Source organism: Eufriesea mexicana, unplaced genomic scaffold (genome assembly GCF_001483705.2).
Source record: "Eufriesea mexicana isolate 0111107269 unplaced genomic scaffold, ASM148370v2 scaffold440, whole genome shotgun sequence".
NCBI classification, from domain to species: Eukaryota; Metazoa; Arthropoda; class Insecta; order Hymenoptera; family Apidae; genus Eufriesea; species Eufriesea mexicana.
Window position 1 is genome coordinate 353,803 of NW_016908588.1, and position 19,666 is coordinate 373,468.

The 19,666-nt window shown below is 39.1% G+C and overlaps 1 protein-coding gene across 4 annotated transcripts in view; it reads left to right on the plus strand.

The window, feature by feature from the left end:
- Nucleotides 1-19,666, plus strand: part of Ecr (ecdysone receptor) — a 195,420-nt gene that overhangs the window by 154,007 nt on the left and 21,747 nt on the right. For 3 of the 4 annotated variants that reach the window (XM_017897016.1, XM_017897017.1, XM_017897018.1), the window contains exon 1: nt 9,657-11,543. The exons of the other annotated variant lie outside the window; for it this stretch is intronic. In XM_017897016.1, the coding sequence (XP_017752505.1) occupies nt 11,228-11,543 (316 nt within the window). In that variant the 5' untranslated portion in view covers nt 9,657-11,227. Of the gene's footprint in view, nt 1-9,656; nt 11,544-19,666 lie in introns of those variants that run through there. 4 annotated transcript variants of the gene reach the window in all.

A 19,666-nucleotide genomic window follows, 5' to 3' on the forward strand; every position in this document is an offset into this window, starting at 1 on the left:
TTGGCTCAGATGGCGAAGTCTAGGCGAAGCAAAGGAATATCGAGGGTTTTGGGAATTGGTTAGTCGGAATTGACGTTGTTCTATTAGAGAAACTGAGATTCTTGGATCAGACGAGGAAGCCTGACCCGTCTGGCCAGAAACGAGACCAGAGGTCGGTGATACGTGCATCGCTGGTCAAAGATCTCTGCTCGTGCGACGAGGAAGCAGGCACCGCGACGCTTGTGCGGCCTCGCCGGATCGTTTAGCGTCGTTCACGAGCGAGCCTTAATCACGGTGACCTCGTGCCACTGTTTACGAGCGGAGAGTCGTCACAGAGCTCAGTCTACGTCATCGATTTTACCTTTCGTCGGGCACGGCTCGCCTCCGCGAGCTCATTTTTTATTAATCCTGTGCACTGTGCATCACGTGACCGGCATTTATCGGGCTATTACGTACGAAATTATCCAACTTCCAACTAATCTTCCCAAGTCCATCGAAATCTTCGGATATTACTAAAAATAGTATCTGTGAATCAAGGTACGATACGTATCTCAAGTTCAGTATACTTTGCTCATAATACAAGATCGTAATCCGTGTTTTCGTACACATGAAAACCACCTTTATGTAATCGACCGAGAATCTTGGATATTTTTATTAATATTTTTAAACATTTGGACGGTTGGAGAAGTTTCTTTATATTTTTTGGTACGGTACAATAGCCGAGGTTCTTCGGAATCGAGAGGTGATTTAAGGCAGTTCACAACAGAGCTTTATCCTTGTGGAAAGTTTCGTACGTCGTGACCTATTTTCTTCCAAGTAATTGAAGCAATTTTAGCTGAATTTTGTCCGTGTATTTCGCCGATGAATATATTAAACGCGAGGCGTTTAATGAAAATCCTGCCAAAGTACGTTGCCTTTGAATTTCCTCGAAATTTTTATCGCCAATTTCCCAAACGATGCATAATAGACAGCTAATTTGCGTGCAACCTCTAGCACGCTTTGACGTGTATCAGGCTCGATTAAAGTCTTTTAGCTAATCGTTATCGATAACTTGCCTTGATTGACCGCCTCGTTCGTGACTACGTTCTCTGATCTAAAGTTTTTGCGCGATTTTATGGCAAGCTTTATGATTATTTATTATGCTTCTCGGTAAGCTGCAGCAAAATTCGAATTTAAGAATAACTTTCTAGCTTGCATAATCCTCTGTTTTATAACAAACCGACTGTCAAAATATCAGCCATATTTTTCCACGAGATTTAAGTAGAAACTCGATGACTAACATACACATGTGGCATAATAATAAATTTAAGTTACCAATTTTTAACAAATTTTGTTGGTTTATAAAATAATCTATTTATAATAAGAAACTACGTAAACAGTTGAAAAATTGGTACATTTTTATTTATGGTTTTTAAATTACTTTTTCCTCGTGGAGACTTTATTGTTGATCGATGAAGAATTGGACGTTGTGTAAAGGCCTAACAAGCTTGGACAAAGAGTAGGGCAGATTTTTGAGACTAAACGTCTTTGCAAAGGTTCAACGACTTATTTTCGTCCATTCGCGAAAAAATTGGCAACACCAGACACCTATTCCGATCCAAGACCTGAGAATGGTGAGATCATCAATGTTCTTGCCTTTTGTATGTACCTTAGATTTATACATTTTTGATAGATTATAGAAATATAGATTAGATAAAAGTGACAGAGAATTGTAGGAATTACATAGATAGATTTCTGCGTAGAATAAAAATTGACAGTACGATAGTATCAATAGCTCCAGTAGATATTTCAAAATTCGTATTTGACTCCTTGTAGTCTTCCAAATAATTTACCAGCAACCATCGACAAATCTCCATTCTTCTCATTTACCCAGAAAGAAAAGAAAAATATACCCAGTGTAAATATATTTTATATAAAAATATAAAAATATTAACCCTTTGCACTCGACGACTTTTTCGTTACAGAAAAATAGTGATTCGAAGACTTTCTGTCATAGAGTGGACATTTGTAAAATGGTAAATGATAAATCATATGCAAATTAAGACGTAGAATTATTTTTCTTCGACATTCCACACATCGTTAGGTAATTTTAAGTTTGATATATTAATTAACGTCGATCTTTAGAATCTGATTAAATGGTGACTGAGAGTCATCTCTCGAGTGCAAAAGGTTAATCAAAATATTAGTATATAAGAATATCAATAAAAATATTAATATATAAAAATATATTAATTCGAAGAAATATTCTCAGTCGTGATCGATAGGAATATTCTGGACACCCTGTATATAACCTACGAAATTAAGATAAATCGCTGTCCATTTAGACGATTTCATTGCTTATCGTCGGATAAAATTATCTCGTAAGGAATCGCAACTGCGAGATAAGAATTCTATCCGGCGAAGGAATTCCCCAGGAATTCCTGAGGAATTCCCTAGCACCTAAAATAACCAACATCCATTCGATCGTATTACTTTCAACGGTAACAGCCTGACCGTGAATTCAGCGCGATTTACCACCAGGAAGAACACTTTGATTCAGGTTTGAACAATTTACCAGGAACAGAGCAATTTTAACAGGGCCGGACGGCGGGCGGCTGAAACCCGGGGCTACTTTTCTCGATCCTGAAACGCAGTGAAATCGTTCAAGATTTCACGGTGTCGGAGTACGTATCGACCTTGGATCGGCTATTATTAAAGCGTTATCGCGGCGCAACGTTAATGCGTTCGACTTCTCTGAATGAATTCCTAGCATCTCGCATGATTCTTTTTACGGCTACCGCCATTAGTCACGCATCGCGTACTACCTATAATAGGCATTCGCTTCGGCTCCTTCCGTTCCTCCAGGTACAAGCACCCCGTACTCGTCTCACCGATTTGCATTCACCGAGTGGCTGCGTTTCGTGTGATAAATCGCATTTTAATAACGCTGCCGATACTATACGTATTCATTTCACCGATAACACGATATCTTCCTGTCGCGTGTAATAGTCAACGCTAACCTGTACACGGTAACCGGGTCACGGGTGAACTGGGTTGTTTAATTTCCGAATATTTCGACTTCATTTTTTATTCCGCATTTTCGTAAATATACCAACTTCCGCCGCGCTTTCGGATACACGTACATACGCAAGTGTGCTAAGCGTTCGTGGCATTGATTTGCATTCACCGAGCAGCTGCGTTTTTCGCGTGAAAAATCGCATTTTAATAACGACGCTTGTTAATTTTACGGTTATTACCATATTTCCACGTGGTATATAATAATTAATTTTAACCTACATATATGGCAACGAATACCAAAGCGAATCGAATTATTTAATTTTAGGGTGACTAGTTTCGGTTTTTATTCGTTGATAACAGTGTTCACAGAAATGCAGGATTGCGAATGAAATTATAGGTATTTGATCAGGCTTATCCCATTTCCTCTGGTTTGTATTATATACAATGATTGATATTAATCTATATATAAAGTGAATTGGGATATTGAATTCCAGGAGTGTTTGATTTATTTTTTATTCTGTGCACTATACTTGGAAGAATATTATTGGTCTTTATAAAAATAGGAAATACCAAATGAAATTAGATATTTGAAGTGGCAAGTTGTTGCAGCCACCCGTGACCTATGTTAACACTTTGTTGACCGGCAATTTTACACAGAAACTGTCATTTATTATATTATTATGTATGATAATAATTTAATTAATAATTAAATAATTTAATTCTTCAAGATCTTCAAAATAAAATAAAAATATGAAATAGCAAATGAAATTAGATATTTGAAGTGGCACGTTGTTGTAGCCACCCGTCACCTATGTTAATACTTTGTTGACTGGCTATTTTACACAGAGACTGTCATTTATTATATTATTTTATATAATAATAATTTAATTCTTTAAAATCTTCAAAATCTTCAAAATCACTTTCACACGCAATATTCTATATCACTCTGGCTTTCATAAATTGAAATAGATAATGCAAGTGCAATGACGAGTTAACTCGTCATCGGTCAACAACGTTTTGGCAGGAAAAGACGAGTTGACTTGTTACCGGTCAACAATGTGTTAAGATTAAATTAAGGGATAATTATAAAAATGAAATAGAATAAATTAAATTATTTTATGAATAAAATAAATTAAATCAATTAAGGGTTAATATGAATTTTTCCCCGTCCAACGAATTTTTTATATTCTTAATGGAGAAAGGCGAAGGGTGAAAAAGGATCGAAAGGAGGGTGAAAAATGGTGGGGAAATCGATTGGGAAATTTTTCAAATGGCCTTGCTCCGTGGATGCACAGTGATTCATCTTCTCCGGGTAATATGGCTGGTGAAAATCTCGGTTTCCTCGTAAAAGGAATTTTTCCCTGTCATTGAACCCTGGCTGCCAGTCTTTGGCCTCTTCTAAAACTATTTTTAGAAACAGAAATCCTGCCGGACATAATAGCAGACACAGCTGACCAGGGTGTTTTCGGCAGCGTGTCGACTAGTTTAGAAATTCAGCCACTTTTCCAGGCTCGTCAGCCTTCGCCAAGGGTTGTCCTCGTTTCGCTCTGGCCATGACCCACCCCGATAGCCCTGGCTGGATGAAGCGACACCCACACAACCGCACCCCCGGATCCTCGTCCACCCTGTGAACTGCCACAGTGGCGCGCAAACTTATTCCTGTATCGATTACTCGAATGGTCATCGAGTGCTTTTTTCGAAACGCCAGGAATATAATTAAATAACTTCGCAATTTTCGGTATAAGTGGATATTTATAAATTTTATTTTATTTTAATTTTTCTTTAGTTACTTTATTGCGATGCAAATTTTATTTTTCTCCGTTTGCTTTATCATGATATCATTTTCGGCGTGTATTGATCATTCGAATGGTCGTCCAGTGTATTTTCCAAACGTGAGTGGTATAATTAAAAGACTTTATAATTCGTGGTATAATTGAATATTTATAAAATTTATTTTATTTTATTTTATTTTATTTTATTTTATTTTATTTTAATTCAATCGTGATAATACAATTCTTGTTGTGCATCGATCATTCGAATGGTCGTCGAGTATTTTTGCGAAACGCGAGTATAATTAAAAGATTTTTATCTATTTCATCGGGACCTAAATTTTATTCTGATACGCATTTTATCTTTTCGCGTTTATTCATTTACGTTATTGAGATATAAATTTTATTTTGTATCCTCGTTATTATGATACGAATTTTATTTTTTCCTGTTTACTTTATTGCGAGATAAATTTTAATTTTTCATTTTGCCACGATAGCAATTTTGTTTTTCCTATTTGCTTTATTCGAAATGTAAGGTAGCAATGACCTTTTAATGGATATTTACGATTCTTACAGAGGGGTAAAGTGTCTTTATTATGTATTTTAATTGCTTATTATCGTGTTGTTGTATTTCGTCGGTATACCAGTATAATCGCAAACGATTTCTTCATAACACTAATTAGCTCGTGTATTTCGAATGAATCGATTTAATTGCTCGTCCTTTCTTTTCTTCGTAGTAAACGAAACTGCCTTGTGTAAAGCGATTACTATTATCAATGACAGGTCTCCTGTAATTATCCCTTTATCTAAAACCCTTTCTTCTATCGAATTCCATTTAATATTCCATATTTCAAGCTATAAAAATCACTAACACTTGGGCTACAATTAAAAATAAAACATAGTGCATTAGACCAACCACGAGTCTATTTTATTCATAACAAAATTCGACAAAAATTTGGAAACTTCTTCGAATTTTGTGCACGTGAAGACGTATCAAATATAATTTTAGACAAGTATAAATCCCAATTGCGAAATTTCACGTACAGAATTTACGAGTTAAACGCTTCACTATAGCCTAAAGAGTCAACAACGTTGACACAGTATTCTGTATTTTATAGACACGAAGAGTGTATAAATACAGAATACTGAGTCAAACTAGACACTATTATAATCAAAAATAAGTACGACAAAGAAAGAGATTCCCCATAAAGTACCTCACAGTGACGACCAACCTCCCAACACCATCCCCTGTCATTACCTGGGCTGAGCTAGTTGCATAAGAGTAACAAGGAAAAAGGTTTGATCACGCGAAATCGGAGGCTCATTTTCATTCAACCTCGGCCTGGAAATTTGTGAATTAATGGAAAGCGGGGTGTAGTTCCATTGAAAAACGGGTCACAGGCCACAGGTTGTGCATCACTGATCCGCGACATTCACCGTGTTTCCCGGCTATTCCACGGTATACCTGTGTGCGCGGGCGCACTCGAACGTATGTGTGTACGTGTGGTCCAGGTGTGTAGGTGTGCGAGCGCATGCGTCAGTGTGTATTTATTCAGGGTGTAACAGGTGGATGACGTCACGGCCAGGGTAGCAACCCCCCACCAGTTGGTAAAAGGGTGCCCCTCTATCGAACACCCATTCTGTGCGACTTGGGACTTGGTCTAGCGCGTACTATGCAGGGACAGTGCAAGTTCGATATACGTACACGTATTGTTCACGATATCGTGGCATTTTGTCCGTGACATTCAGCTTCCTCAGCCTGGTATTTAGATTTTCCTTCTTTATCCGGAGAGAAGAGCTTCGGTTGCACCTTCCTGGCACGGTCTAAGATGCGAGAGTTAATTGCTATGAATAGATCGTTGATGTCACTACCTGCGATGGTAATATACGGGGTGAGTCAATGACTTTCGTCGTCTTAGTCAACGCCTTTATTTCTTATTCGGGAAATTTTTAAATTTTTAAATAAATATTTTTGAATAATAAAATTTAAATGGAATCGTGTGAGAATTTTAAAAAATGTACTTTAACGCTAGATTTATGGCCCCCGTGAATTTGACGAAAGGGTTGCTCCAATTATACGATGGTAATAGATTTAGTTAACTTATATTAAGACTGTTAATATAATATAATTGCTTTTAAATTAAACTAATTGTTAAGAAAAAGAGACACGTGGTTTCTTTTACCTGTCAATTTGACAGGTGTCCTTAGAAATAGGTATACAGATAGCGTCCGTAAACCTAGTGTTAAAAAGGTATCAGGTTTTGGATATCATCATGTTTGTTTGCTGACAAAAGTTGAGAAGTACTATGATCATTTATTTAATCCGAATTTTGCGATATCTTTTATTTTCTGGAATATGTGTGTTGAATTAAATTAAATGTTTGTGTGGTTAGCAGGTAGTAGCAGATTTTTACCGTAGATGGTGCTCTGTTGTTTTCCAGTGTAAAGCAGTGTCCTTAACATACATATTAACCCTTTGCACCCCGGGAATATTTTTATTCGATCAACAACCCTAATATACCTCTGTGGTGGGAAATTTTTCCAAAGCAACGGAAGGAATTATGGATTAAAAGTATTTTGAAATTTAATTACGGAGCTGTATTATTGATTTTTTTTATCTTTGTCAGTGAAGATGAACTGAAATACCACCCTTGAAGTTGATCAGTGTCTCTGCAGCGACGTCAACGGGGTGCAAAGAGTTAAACGTAAACGACACGTTGATTAAAATTATACTACTTTTACGATGGATCAAAGTTCGATACAAATTTTTTCGTTTTTCTTTTTCGGTTGTCAATAAGAATTTGCGAATCATCGCATTTTTCTTAAGTTTCGTCGATGAGTGTAAATATTACAGATAGGGAAAATGAAGGTTCGTTCAAATAAATGATATTTAATTTCACGTTGTGCAATTAATGTTATACTCGTTGGGGCGTGTATACCTGCATTGGTAGTTTGTTGTTAGTAGTCAGGATAGAAAATAGGATGCTGTGTTTGATCGAAATAAATCAGTATCTTCCGGGAAATTGATTCTTTGCTTAACCCTGAAGTAAAGCTGGTTCTCTCAAATAATCAATTTCATAGAGTGCCGACTAGTTTCGTGAGTCATGATAAGCAAACCGAGGAAGCTGCATCTAATCTCGATGAGGTTTTCAAAGAAAAACAACCAAGGAGTGTCCGAAAATATTGTCAAAATTAATTAATCGCTGGTTACATTCAAATAAACGAGTGGAAAAATCCAGCTTTAACCAGTTAGCTATTTTCGACGAGTTTACTCGTCGTGAAGAAACCACGATATTTCGTGGTACGACGAGTATACTCGTCATGAAGAAACGGGGCAATATTTCGTGTTACGACGAGTATACTCGTCATGCGTGAAAAGTAGCTAGAATAATTTCATTGCAATTTAATTCCATGTTGTAACAGCCAAGCATACTCTGTGCTCGACGAGTATACTCGTCGTCGTTTACTTCTGGCGACACAGTTTAGGTGTATATATACACGCTCTCAAAGAGGTCGCAACAGTTAACTGGTTAAGAAAGAAAATACGACGTTCGATTTTTTGATTAAATGCATGAATGACGTATTCGATCGGACTTGAAGAACGCACATCGAGTTCGATTAGGGTGGAACCCCGAGCGTGGTAGAAATTGTGGTCAATTAAGAGGAGCTGTTGTCTCGTTGGCAATATCGATTCACGAGGACCTAGGCCCGATTTTCCAACCCGATAAACTGACATTCTCTTCCGACATTCCCGATTATCGTGTTTTTCCGGATCATCATGGCCATAATACGAGATGCGCATACCGCAGCTTTTTTTTATCGTTTTGTCTGGCGAAGCACGGCCAAGTTCGCGATAAAAATGCGAAGAACAAAAGCCGCGTCAAAGGTCAAGACGATGACTAAGAATTGGCGACGATAATTCGGCGGGAAACGGGAGAAATGCTGAGTATAGTCTTCTTCTGAGGAATCGATGAATCTCCCTTCCTATTCTGGGGGAAAAAATTCCGAGACAATTGCATATGCGTTTAACGTTGCATATCGAAATATTTCTGGGAATAAAAAAGAAATTTTTTAAAAATTAATATATATATATATTGCTTTCAGTTAAAGATTCTTTTTAGTGGAATTAATTTTGCTTGGTTCGTTAATTAAAATCCCTTCGAAGATCTAGCCTCGCGAAGACAGAGTTTCTAACTGCGGAGGAATCTATTTCTTTGCATCGCAAAGGTCACAATATGCATCAAAAAGTCTCGTAGGCGGCTGGCTTTCAGAAAATCCTCGATTACGAGTGCAGCGTAGTACAGTATAGATTACCCATGCACGCCGGGAAAAACGTTTGCTCGAAAACTGCGGACAGTAAATATTTCATAAAATTCGGAATTAATTACGTCTCTGCGGATCGAAGCTACGAATTACACAACTGCGGTAGAGTATTTTCTCGTGAGAGACATTAAAAACTCGTTAAGATGCTAGATTCCCTCGATAACTTGGCAGGAAAACTACGGAATCCCAAATTTTCCAAAGAATTTCAACTAGCGAAAAATTGAAACGTAGAAGCATGGTAATTTTATAGGTATAACGCGTTTTAATATTACAAAGAATCCATGTGGTATGAATTCGGAAGGACAAGTAATATTACGACGCAGAATGAAACGTTGCACTTACGTTTCCCCTAAAAGGGGGAAAATTAAAAAAGTAGGTGGAAAACACGACGAAGGCTGTAACGCAGAAAACAACTGCGTTTGCGCAGCGCAGGTATGGGGCACCCTACGGTGCAGGGTACGCGCGACAGTGAAAGTAGCGAGAAGTCGAGCGCTGATTGGTCGACTAGCGGCCGAGGTACGTCGGAGCCTGGCGGGCACCCTCGTGCCTGCACGGCTAGCCCGTACGCCTTCAGTCAGTGGCGGACCGTAGACGCGGTAACATCGTCGAGTGTTATATACGCGCGTGCGTAACACGCAGCTTGTTATCCACACGATCCGAACGCGAGAAGGACAGAGAAGAATAAAGAGAAACACGTAACATTCGTGCTCGCGTGTGTGTGTATATATGTGCATTCGTTGGTTACTACATTGCTCGTGAGCGACCGGCAGTCGGATAAAATTCGTGTGCACGAGTGTGTGTATGCCTCCGAGTGTGACGTAACGTGCTGCTGCATCGTCGTGTTTTGTTTGTGCGTCGCGCGGCGAGCTCTCGCACGTTTGTCGGCGATGCACACGTGCGCACCGAAGACGTTGGTTACGCGGCATGGAGGGCCCGAGTGAAGCCCGGAAGGCGTCGCAGTTCTTTTGATCTGTTCCGCAGTGACCGCTACAGAAAGAGAGAGAGAGATATATACGAGATCATCGGGAAGGTGTGTGTGTAAGTGCATACGTGTGTGCGTGGCCACACCGAAGAGAAAACGAGAAAGTAGAAAGAGAAAAGGACACCGCGAGAAACTCGGTCGTGGAAGAAGTGCGAGAGAGAAGGCGGAGAAGACAAAGCGGAGGAAAACGAGAAGAAAGAGAGAGAAAGAGTGGCGCGTATCAGCGTGACGGAAAAGTGGAGCGAACAAGAAAGAGACTCGCTCGAACGAACGTACACACGTTCCGCTGGTGACCTCGATACACGTACTCTTCTGGCTGTCCGTTCTCGTCGATCGTGCGCAGCCTCAGACACGAGAATTTCGCCAGTGAAAATCATGCATTTCTACCACGGCTACTCGGCTGGTTGACGTTCTCGAACAACGCGGCGTGCCTGTGACAGAGAGAGACACACCGGCTTGCCCGCTAGCTGGCTCTGTGTCCTCTCTTTCTCTCTCTCCCTCCCTCCCTCCCTCCCGCGCCTGCTGCGTTCCCTTTTGCGCGATCGTGACCCCGTTTCTTCGATGACCGACACTCCGCGGCTGCTTGGCCGCCATTAGAGGAGCCGAGAGCAGGGGAGAGAGAAAGAGAAACGAGAGCAACCGAGGCGAAACGAAGACGATCGTAGTCTCCCGTCACGAGAGCTCCCCGTCTACGCTCACGTACACGCGTCTATCGCTAACGCACGTACACTCGCACCGACCACCTCTGTATATGTGTGCGAACAGCGCGCTGTTGCGAAGAGGAAGAGGGGCACGAGGAAAAGCAGCGCGGCCAAGCGAGACGGACGATGCGTGAGAGCTCGGGGACCATGGACTCTTGACAGTGAATCGATTCTCGCGCTGCCCTGACCTCGTATTCCTTGCCGCAATTTCGGTCGACGAACGAATTATCGAGGTCAACGACTAGCGTAGTAGCCTCGTACCTCGCGTAAACAGAGTGTATTGCACGCCGTGGCGAAAAAATCCGTGCTGCCCGAACAATCGAACACGGGACAAGCGTAGACACCTATACACAGCCGCTGTGCGACACGGCACGGTGGCCGGGATTTTTTTCTCACCGGAAGTGACGAGGAAAATTAAGACGGTGGAGCCGAAGGAACAGCAAACGGTGGTCCAGAAGGTGGAGCAGGCTGGCGAGATGCTGCAGACGGTGCCCCGTGTGCCTGTCGCCGGTGTACGGCGACGATGGGGCAACAGGCACACCGGAAGTCTGCAGGAGTCGAGCCCGGAAGTGTCGAGCAGCGGCGTGCTCTCCCCGCCGCCAAATTTCCAACCCTCTACGCCGGAGAGCGCGGCCGTCAAGAATGAGGAGCTTCAGCTCTGGGACCTGGACCTTCATCGGGGACTGCAGACCAACGGGGATCATTATCGGGCCACCATCACCGCCACCACTACCACCACAGTGCTGCCAACGGTCACCGATCCTGCCTCGCCGTTCACCACCCCCCTCGAAGGTTTGTGTTTGTGACTTTTCTCCCTCCCGTCGGTACCTGGCGCGTTGCGTAAGCGGACTGCCGTTCATACTTGTACAGTTTGCCGCGTGCCGCAACAGTTACAGAGGGCGCTGTCGTATTTTTTTTAACCAACCGCCGTAACTCGCTTTACTTTCAATTCCGACAGATTCCTAGGGAATCAAATTAGCTGCTTTTTAATTTACACCGATATTTCGATGAATTTTTTTCTTTTTTCCCCGTTCGTTAAAGGAAGTACGTTATTTTGTAAGGTGTTTGGAATATTTTTAAAATTTGTAAGATTTCGCATAGTGGAAAATTGCATTCTTCCGTTTCTTGTGATTAAAGATATTTTTGTTGGACCTAGTTTTATTTCGTGCTATTTAGTGGGATTTTACTGAATTTCGGGCAGTTTGATTTACGAACGATACGTCTAACTGCGTTGGCGGATTATATGTTATCAAAAGAACAATTTAAAAGACCAGTGAGCGCGGTTTCCCCGGAGGGCAAAATTTAACAAATGGAAAACTGTTTTTCCATTTAGCAAACTTTTAATTGACTAAAAAAAAAGATAGGAGTTACTTTGTTTGACGAACCCGTAGAAAAATTAATTTACTCGTCTTGTGGTCGACAAACTGCTAATTAGTTATAATTATCCCGCGAACCTCTGTGCAATGTCAGATACGCGGAAAGAAAAGGAAGTTGGAAAATCCAAAATGCAATGAGTTTTCATCAAAAGGTTTGACTTTTCCCAACTTTTTTTCTCCATCCCGGTGTTCTTCTATATTCATGTCCACACGTTTTCACGTTATATTCGAAGAATTATTTTTATATTCATTCTCGGTCATTCTAAATTAAAAAAAAAGTTCCCGAATTCTTTGAACTTTCATTTTTCGATTTACGGCTACGATTTATTATTCTATTCCAAAATTTATCGAGCGATCCAATTTTTTATTTTAATTTTTCGATTTATCCGAAATTGAAGACCGTTACAGTTAAATGAAGAAGAAAAGGAATTCAAAAATTTAAGAATTAAAATTTGCACGATAGACGTAAAAAAGTACCAAAACAAGAGAAGCTGAAAAGAATCGAAACTTGAAGAAATGGTCGCATCCGTGAGCCGATTGATGGTCTTTAAAGGTGATCGACCTACACGTTAACAGAACGTTTCGTTGAAAAGCAACGAATCTCGTGTTCTTTTTTCGAAATACTAGGCGTATCTATTTTTACTGAATTTTTTTCACCGGGAAATCGGGTCGAGGACGATCGAGCCGGGCCGACAGCGAGAACGAAGGACTCCATAGGACCCCGTAACTGCGTTCGTCATCGATTGCGCCATGTTGCACCATACGTGGCGCCGATTGCGCAATTCCACCATTTTCGAGGCGTACCGGCTTCTCGTTCCTCCGTCGCCGTTTTTGTTCTTCACCCGATGCCAGCGTGTTTTTAATCTCTCAGTCGCACATTTTATGGTTTTTCCAGTTTCGTTGTTATCACCGCGTTGCGACTTGTTTAATCGGTCGCGTCACGAGCTTCCTGCGTCTCCACGATCGCTTTTCTTAACGATCCTGCCACTTTCCCGTGATCGATCTTCCGATTGCTTTCGTACTATAATAAAGCACGATTGTAGGAATCTATCGAACTGATGATTTAACAATTTTCGTTAATACCGAATGATTTTTTAAGAATTAACTGCAAAATTGATATCCTCGTATTCTTCTTTTTAATTTATAACAATTTTAAATTAAGCTTCTTGTCGAAGCGAGTGAATACGATTTGGTAGGCAAGACAGAAACGTACTTTGTAGTATATGAATTATTTTTCAGTCCTCAAGGTCACCTCGAAAAAGTTTCTCTGATCGAAGCTTCGTGTTGTTTATTTTCTGATTATAGGGACCTCGAAAAATTATCATTTCTTACAGACGAAATTCACTTGATAATAGGTAATTGTTACAATCACTATGTTGGAATTTAATAGAGAGGATTAAAAATAAAATAGGGCTTGGGAATGTACTTGAAAAAATTCGGTATCGGAAAATGATCTTGAAAGCGAATACGTGACACTATATTTCTCGACAATTGAAAAGTATAGTATGGAGAATGGTCGATCCTTGAACGAGGGGGAACACGTGCCATGGTGAAGGTTCTCTGTTCACCTGGTGCACGCATGAAATCAGGCTCGCACGAAACGTACAATTACGACGTACCGAGTTATTTCCCGTGATGTTTAATTGTCGACCTCCGTGACCTCGTTATTTAATTACTACAGATCATTACGTCCTACGTATGACGTGCACGACTCGTGTTACTCGAAACTCACTACAGTGCGATCTACATTGAAAAATTCACAATCCTCACATTTTTCAATTAATCTTTACCAAATTACTTTGACTTAGTTACTCGGATTAAAAATCGTAAGTGGTTCGAAAACTCGTCCAAAAATTGTCAAAAATCCTTGCAAACTGTCAATCGACGTTTTACCTAACCTGCCTTAATCCTACCACCAGTCAAGCAGTGAAAATATCGAAGAATTTGCGAATTTTTCAGCGCCTAGGGATTCTTTTTAAAGTTACTAGACCCATATATCGGGGGTTTTATTGCATATATGTGTCTGATCTTGATGAACAGTCTGTGTATATAAATATTCGACGAATCCTTGGCGAAATGTTCGCGTGGACAGTTCGATCGGTTTCTTAGAGGAACGAGGGTGGAAACTTTTTTCCTCCCTCTGCAATGTTTCTGTCGGCGCTCACCGACCGCGTTATTTCCATCCTTGCGCTCTCTCCGCGGGTTTATTGCATCGTGTGACGTCTGTCCGCCGCAGGTACGTACATCGGCTTTAAATAACACGATGCGTCACGTATATGTCGGTGCGATGCACGCGGTGAACCATTGTGTTTTCGTTTGCAATCGCGGTACCGATGACCCGGAAACTGGGTCACGGTCCTGCGGTTTTTCCCCCCCGCGAATGATTCACGGCTTTGTAGACAGACTGCTCCTCTTATCTCGTGATATATATATATGTTCTTCTTTTTCTTTTTTTTTTCTTTTTTTTCTTCCATTTTCTACAAGATCTCGCGCAGGAAAGTTTTACGAAACTCGTTATGTACTTCGGTCGTGTGGCGATGTTTTGATTCTCGGAGGTCCTAGGGAATTTTTTCGTTCGGACAGTAAGTGGGATTCTGAGACAGTTAATCGTGGTACCCGATTTAAATGGACTGTCGGTGTCGTATGTAATTATTATTTCGCGCATGGGAAAGTTTTACGAAACTCGTTACGTGTGTAGTGATGTCTTTATTCTCGGAGGTCCTAGGGAATTTTTTCATTCAGACAGTAAGTAGGACTTTGTGATACTTAATCGTAGCACTCAATTCAAATCGATCTTCTGTTGTCAAATGTAGCTTTTTCTTCGCGTATGTGGCCCTAGGGAATTTTTAGGGACACTAGATGGATATTGAAGGGAATTAATTGATTCGGATAATGAGATTTTTGGATGATATTTATTTTCAAGAATTTTTCGTTCTCCTTTTTTCGATAAATCGATATTTATCGAAATTAAATTGAAATATTTGGTTCAGAGAAAATTATTCTGGTGAATTTATTTGATATCGATATTAATTGCAATTTAAGAGGATATTCTTGTAATTTGGCCAATTAAAATCGACTTCTTCGGGATTTTTTTCCAAGGAAACCATGATACGCTTTGATACGCAGTTTACGCACGCGAATTTATTTATACTTGAAGAATATTTCAAATTTTTTTGTTAACAAAATTATTGAAAATCGTGGAAATTGTATAACCTTAGGTAAAGCGAGTTTTTAAAAACGGGCACGAATGACTGACACGATTCCGGATCATCTGATTATCTGAAACGAAAAATCTAAAGAGCATCTTAATTAGTATGAATACAGCTATAGCGTGAACCACGAAAACAGCGAAATTTCGAAAATTAAAAAAATGGCAGCCTTTTGAAATTTAAATATCGATTTTCGTCGTGCTTTTCGTCGTTTGGCTGGTAAAAAAAATAGAAAAAAACGTCAGATTTCGAAATCCGTGGTTCACGGTATAAAGGCACATCCGGTGAATATCTCCTCCAAATTTCGAGTCAATCGGTCAACTGAAACTCGAAATATCCTGTCAGCCAGTTCAAAAAATATGGTTTCGAGAAAAACGCGTTTGAAATTTTTCCCACCCGTTGTACCATACCTGTACGCCGCACTTTAAACATTTATAATTTAGCTAATTTTACGAATTCGACCGAATCCTTTAAGACATTTTCGAAAGCATGTACTTCGAAAAAACGTATAAAAGAAAAAGTAGATTTTTTAAAGCCGGATTAAAATAATACCCCCTTAAATCAACAACATTCGTTCAGATGGTTTAGTTCAAATTTCATACGCATTTCACCAAATCCCGTATTTTCCCCTAGGCGAAATTAGAAAGACCCAATTCATTCCACCAAAACAGCATTATTTCCCCGTATAAAGCAAACGAGCAAAACACAAGGTTCGTGCAATCTGTCCAACTCGACAAAGCCCCTAACGCGATTGCCCAAATTCCCTAGAAACTGAATTTTAATAATTCCATCAAGCAGTTAACGCAGCGCACCTCCCACGGTCAGTTGGCCATAGTTCTGGATCTCGTGGATATCGACCAGAAGGGTCGAGGATCGTCCTCCGTCTGCGGGTTTAATCGACAATAATCGAGACGAGCGTTCCACCCCAGGAGGCCGTGTCCCCGCCACCCCTAGCCGTTCAGTGAATGCAATCGAGTGCACGTGGTGGATCGTTTCTCGACGCCGTAATCGAGATGCCAATAGTCGGCTGCCGTGGTGCACGTGGTGCTTCGTTCCCCTCGAAATGGGTCATCGGATTCCAAGCGGACGGGTAATACCGATCGCCACGCGGGGCCCTTGGACCCGCGCTAGATACACGGGGATTCGTAAATATTCCGCTGCGAGGGCACCACAGTTTCGGCCACGGGGCACCGTTAGACGCGTATCCGTGTAGAAACTGGCCGGACACACGACCAAAAAGAAACTACTCGAAACTCGTTCCCGATCGCCTCGTAAAATCCGACCGTTCTCCGAGAAACTTGATAGAGGACGATGGAGGAATTTTTTTTTTTTATTTTCCGCCTGTTCGACTTGTCATTTTTGGGGTTATGGTTGGACGTACGTGCGTGATCTGTCTCTCTATCTGGTTTCGGTTGGGGATCCGATTCAACAACCTTCGCTTGAAGGTTGTACCCGAGAAACTCGTATGACGTTGGAAAGGGTTGGAAAGTTGTATATTTTTTTAATTTTTTAATTTTTTTAATTTTTATTTTGGGAATTATTCCGATGTTAGTTGTAAGTTTCTGTGAAAATGGTGGAAAAAGGGGAAGGAAAATATGAGTTCGGAGGAGAGGGAGGTATAAAATGGAGGGACCCGGCTCGTAATTCGCAACCTTTGCACGTAATTCTTTGCAAGTAATTACGAAAGTTCCCGAGAACTGGCCGTGTCCGTGCGACACGGAATGTGAAAGGACGACGCAGCCGCGAAATTTTTGCACGTTTCGATGCGGATTTCTGCCGGGTCTCATTAATTTCTGAAGTTTGCTCGTCTAATTCGCACGTCTGCGACGCTCGAGGGGAATGAACCATGACAATATCTCGGAAATATCGCCGGGATATTCGTTGGCAAACCTTGATCGACTAACCTGACATCTCGTGGAAATTTCACTTCGTATTATACGAGATAATTCCCGCGAATGGAAAACACATTGTTAATAATGGAAAAAATTCGCCACGTTTATTTATTATCCACCGAAATAATTATTTAATTAAATAATTAATTCGTCATTGCGTTATTTAAATTTCACTAAAAATATTTATATTGTCTAAATTAATATTTGAATTTAAATCATCGTAGATTCTACAATGTTTTTTTATTAACCTTCTAGTGATATAGTTAATGACTATAAACACTATTAATGATCTTTATCGTGTAAAATATGAAATACAAAATAGAATTAATCAATCGTGAATTCTATTAATTATTATCTTCTATTGTGTTATTTAAATTTTACTAAAAATATTTAAATCATTTAAATCATCGAAGATTCCACAATGTTTTTTCTTTATTAATCTTTTAGTGATATAGTTGGTTCGAAGATTAATAACTATAAACACTATTAATTATCTTTATCGTGTAAAATACGAAATACAAAATAGAATTAATCAATCGTGAATTCTAATAATTGTTATCTTCTATTGCGTTATTTAAACTATTATTAAATAAGAATAAAAATATAATTAAACTAAAGATATATAAACTATAAAAATATATAAACTAAAATATAATTAAAATATTTAAATCATTTAAATCAATATTTGAATTTAAATCATCGTTGATTCCACAATATTTTCTTTTATTAATCTTCTAGTGATATAGTTGGTTCGAAGATTAATAACCATAAACACTATTAATGATCTTTATCGTGTAAAATACGAAATACAAAATAGAATTAATCAATCATGAATTCTATCCATTGCTATCTTCTATTCGTGAACCTCGATTTGAAATCAATATTAAATTTTTGTACATGACAATTTTCAGTGTTTTCCTTTCCATTTTTGTCTTTTATGTAATAATATAGCGTTTCCCTTTTTTTATTCCAAGGAAGGTGCTATCTGGGTGAGTTCTTTCGCAAAAAGATCTTTAATAACTGGTATTGTGGTATCAACAGAGATTTCAATGACGTTAATTACACGCAAATTGTATTCCACGAGTATGGATAATTACACAAGCCCGTAATGTAACTTGGCGTTACTGTTGAATTTGTTTCACTCCTTCCACGGTATAATTACCAACTTTAATTACCAGTTTTAAGGGAAATATTTAGATTTAATTTGTATCTTTTGCGTACTCGTAGCTACTGACGCTCCGACAAATTATTAGAAAGCGAATTTAAACGAAACGATTTCTTCCACGAGATTATTATAGAGTAGGTGAAAAATGAACACACGAAGTTGGTTTATTAGTCTGTTAATCAGGACGAGTTAACTAGTGTTTTTTACGTCCAACATTTTATATTTAATGATTTTCTTCCTCCTTTTTTTCATTATAATTTCTTACAGTCCTACTCGTTTAGCTTTCCATATGTACAAATATTTCTGATAGGAGAAAATTCTCTGCTAAAAGTGTTACTGATGTTATCATAAACATTAACCAATGAATTCTTTCCTATTTTCATAAATATTTATTACTTGCAATAGCAACGTCAATATAACACTAAAATAATAAATAATATATCACATTAATATCATAAAAATTTGATATGTAATATTCCAGCTATAATATGTAACATACTATAATTATTTGCATAATAGGTTTTAACGTACGTTAATTACTATTAACCCTTTGCACTCGGGAGGTGAGCTTTTCAGTCACCATTTCATAAAATTTGGAAGATCGATACTAATTAATCCTTTGCACTCGACGATTTTTTGGCCAAAGAAGGATAGGAGTTCAAAGATTTTCTGTTACGAAGCTGACGATATTTTTCTAAACAGGAATAAGAAATCGTACGATAACTAATACGTAGAATTATCTGATTTCGATACCTCGCACACCGTTACATTATCTGAAATTTTACATATTTATGAATATCGAGCTAGAACAGGAATAAGAAATCGTACGATAATTAATACGTAGAATTATCCGATTTCGATACCTCGCACACCGTTACATTATCTGAAATTTTACATATTTATGAATATCAAGCTTCGAAATTTTATCAAACGGTGACTGAAGGGCGCCTCTCGAGTGCAAAGGGTTAATATATCAAATTTAATGTAATATAATTCTATTATTATACAATTCTTTATTTACTGCTCGAAAAAGTATCATCAGTTTTTTAGTAGAGAATCTTTGAATTTCTATAATATAATAGAATTCTAATTCTACTCTTCTGTAGCCAAAAAATCGTCGAATGCAAGAGGTTAATATTGCTATATGTGCTATATATTCGTCACATGCAATATCATATGCAATAACATTATTGCGATATTTCTATTTGATACCAAAATTCCACTGGAGCCAAACATAACCTCAAACGGGTTACCTGCTACGAGGTGTTGCCTA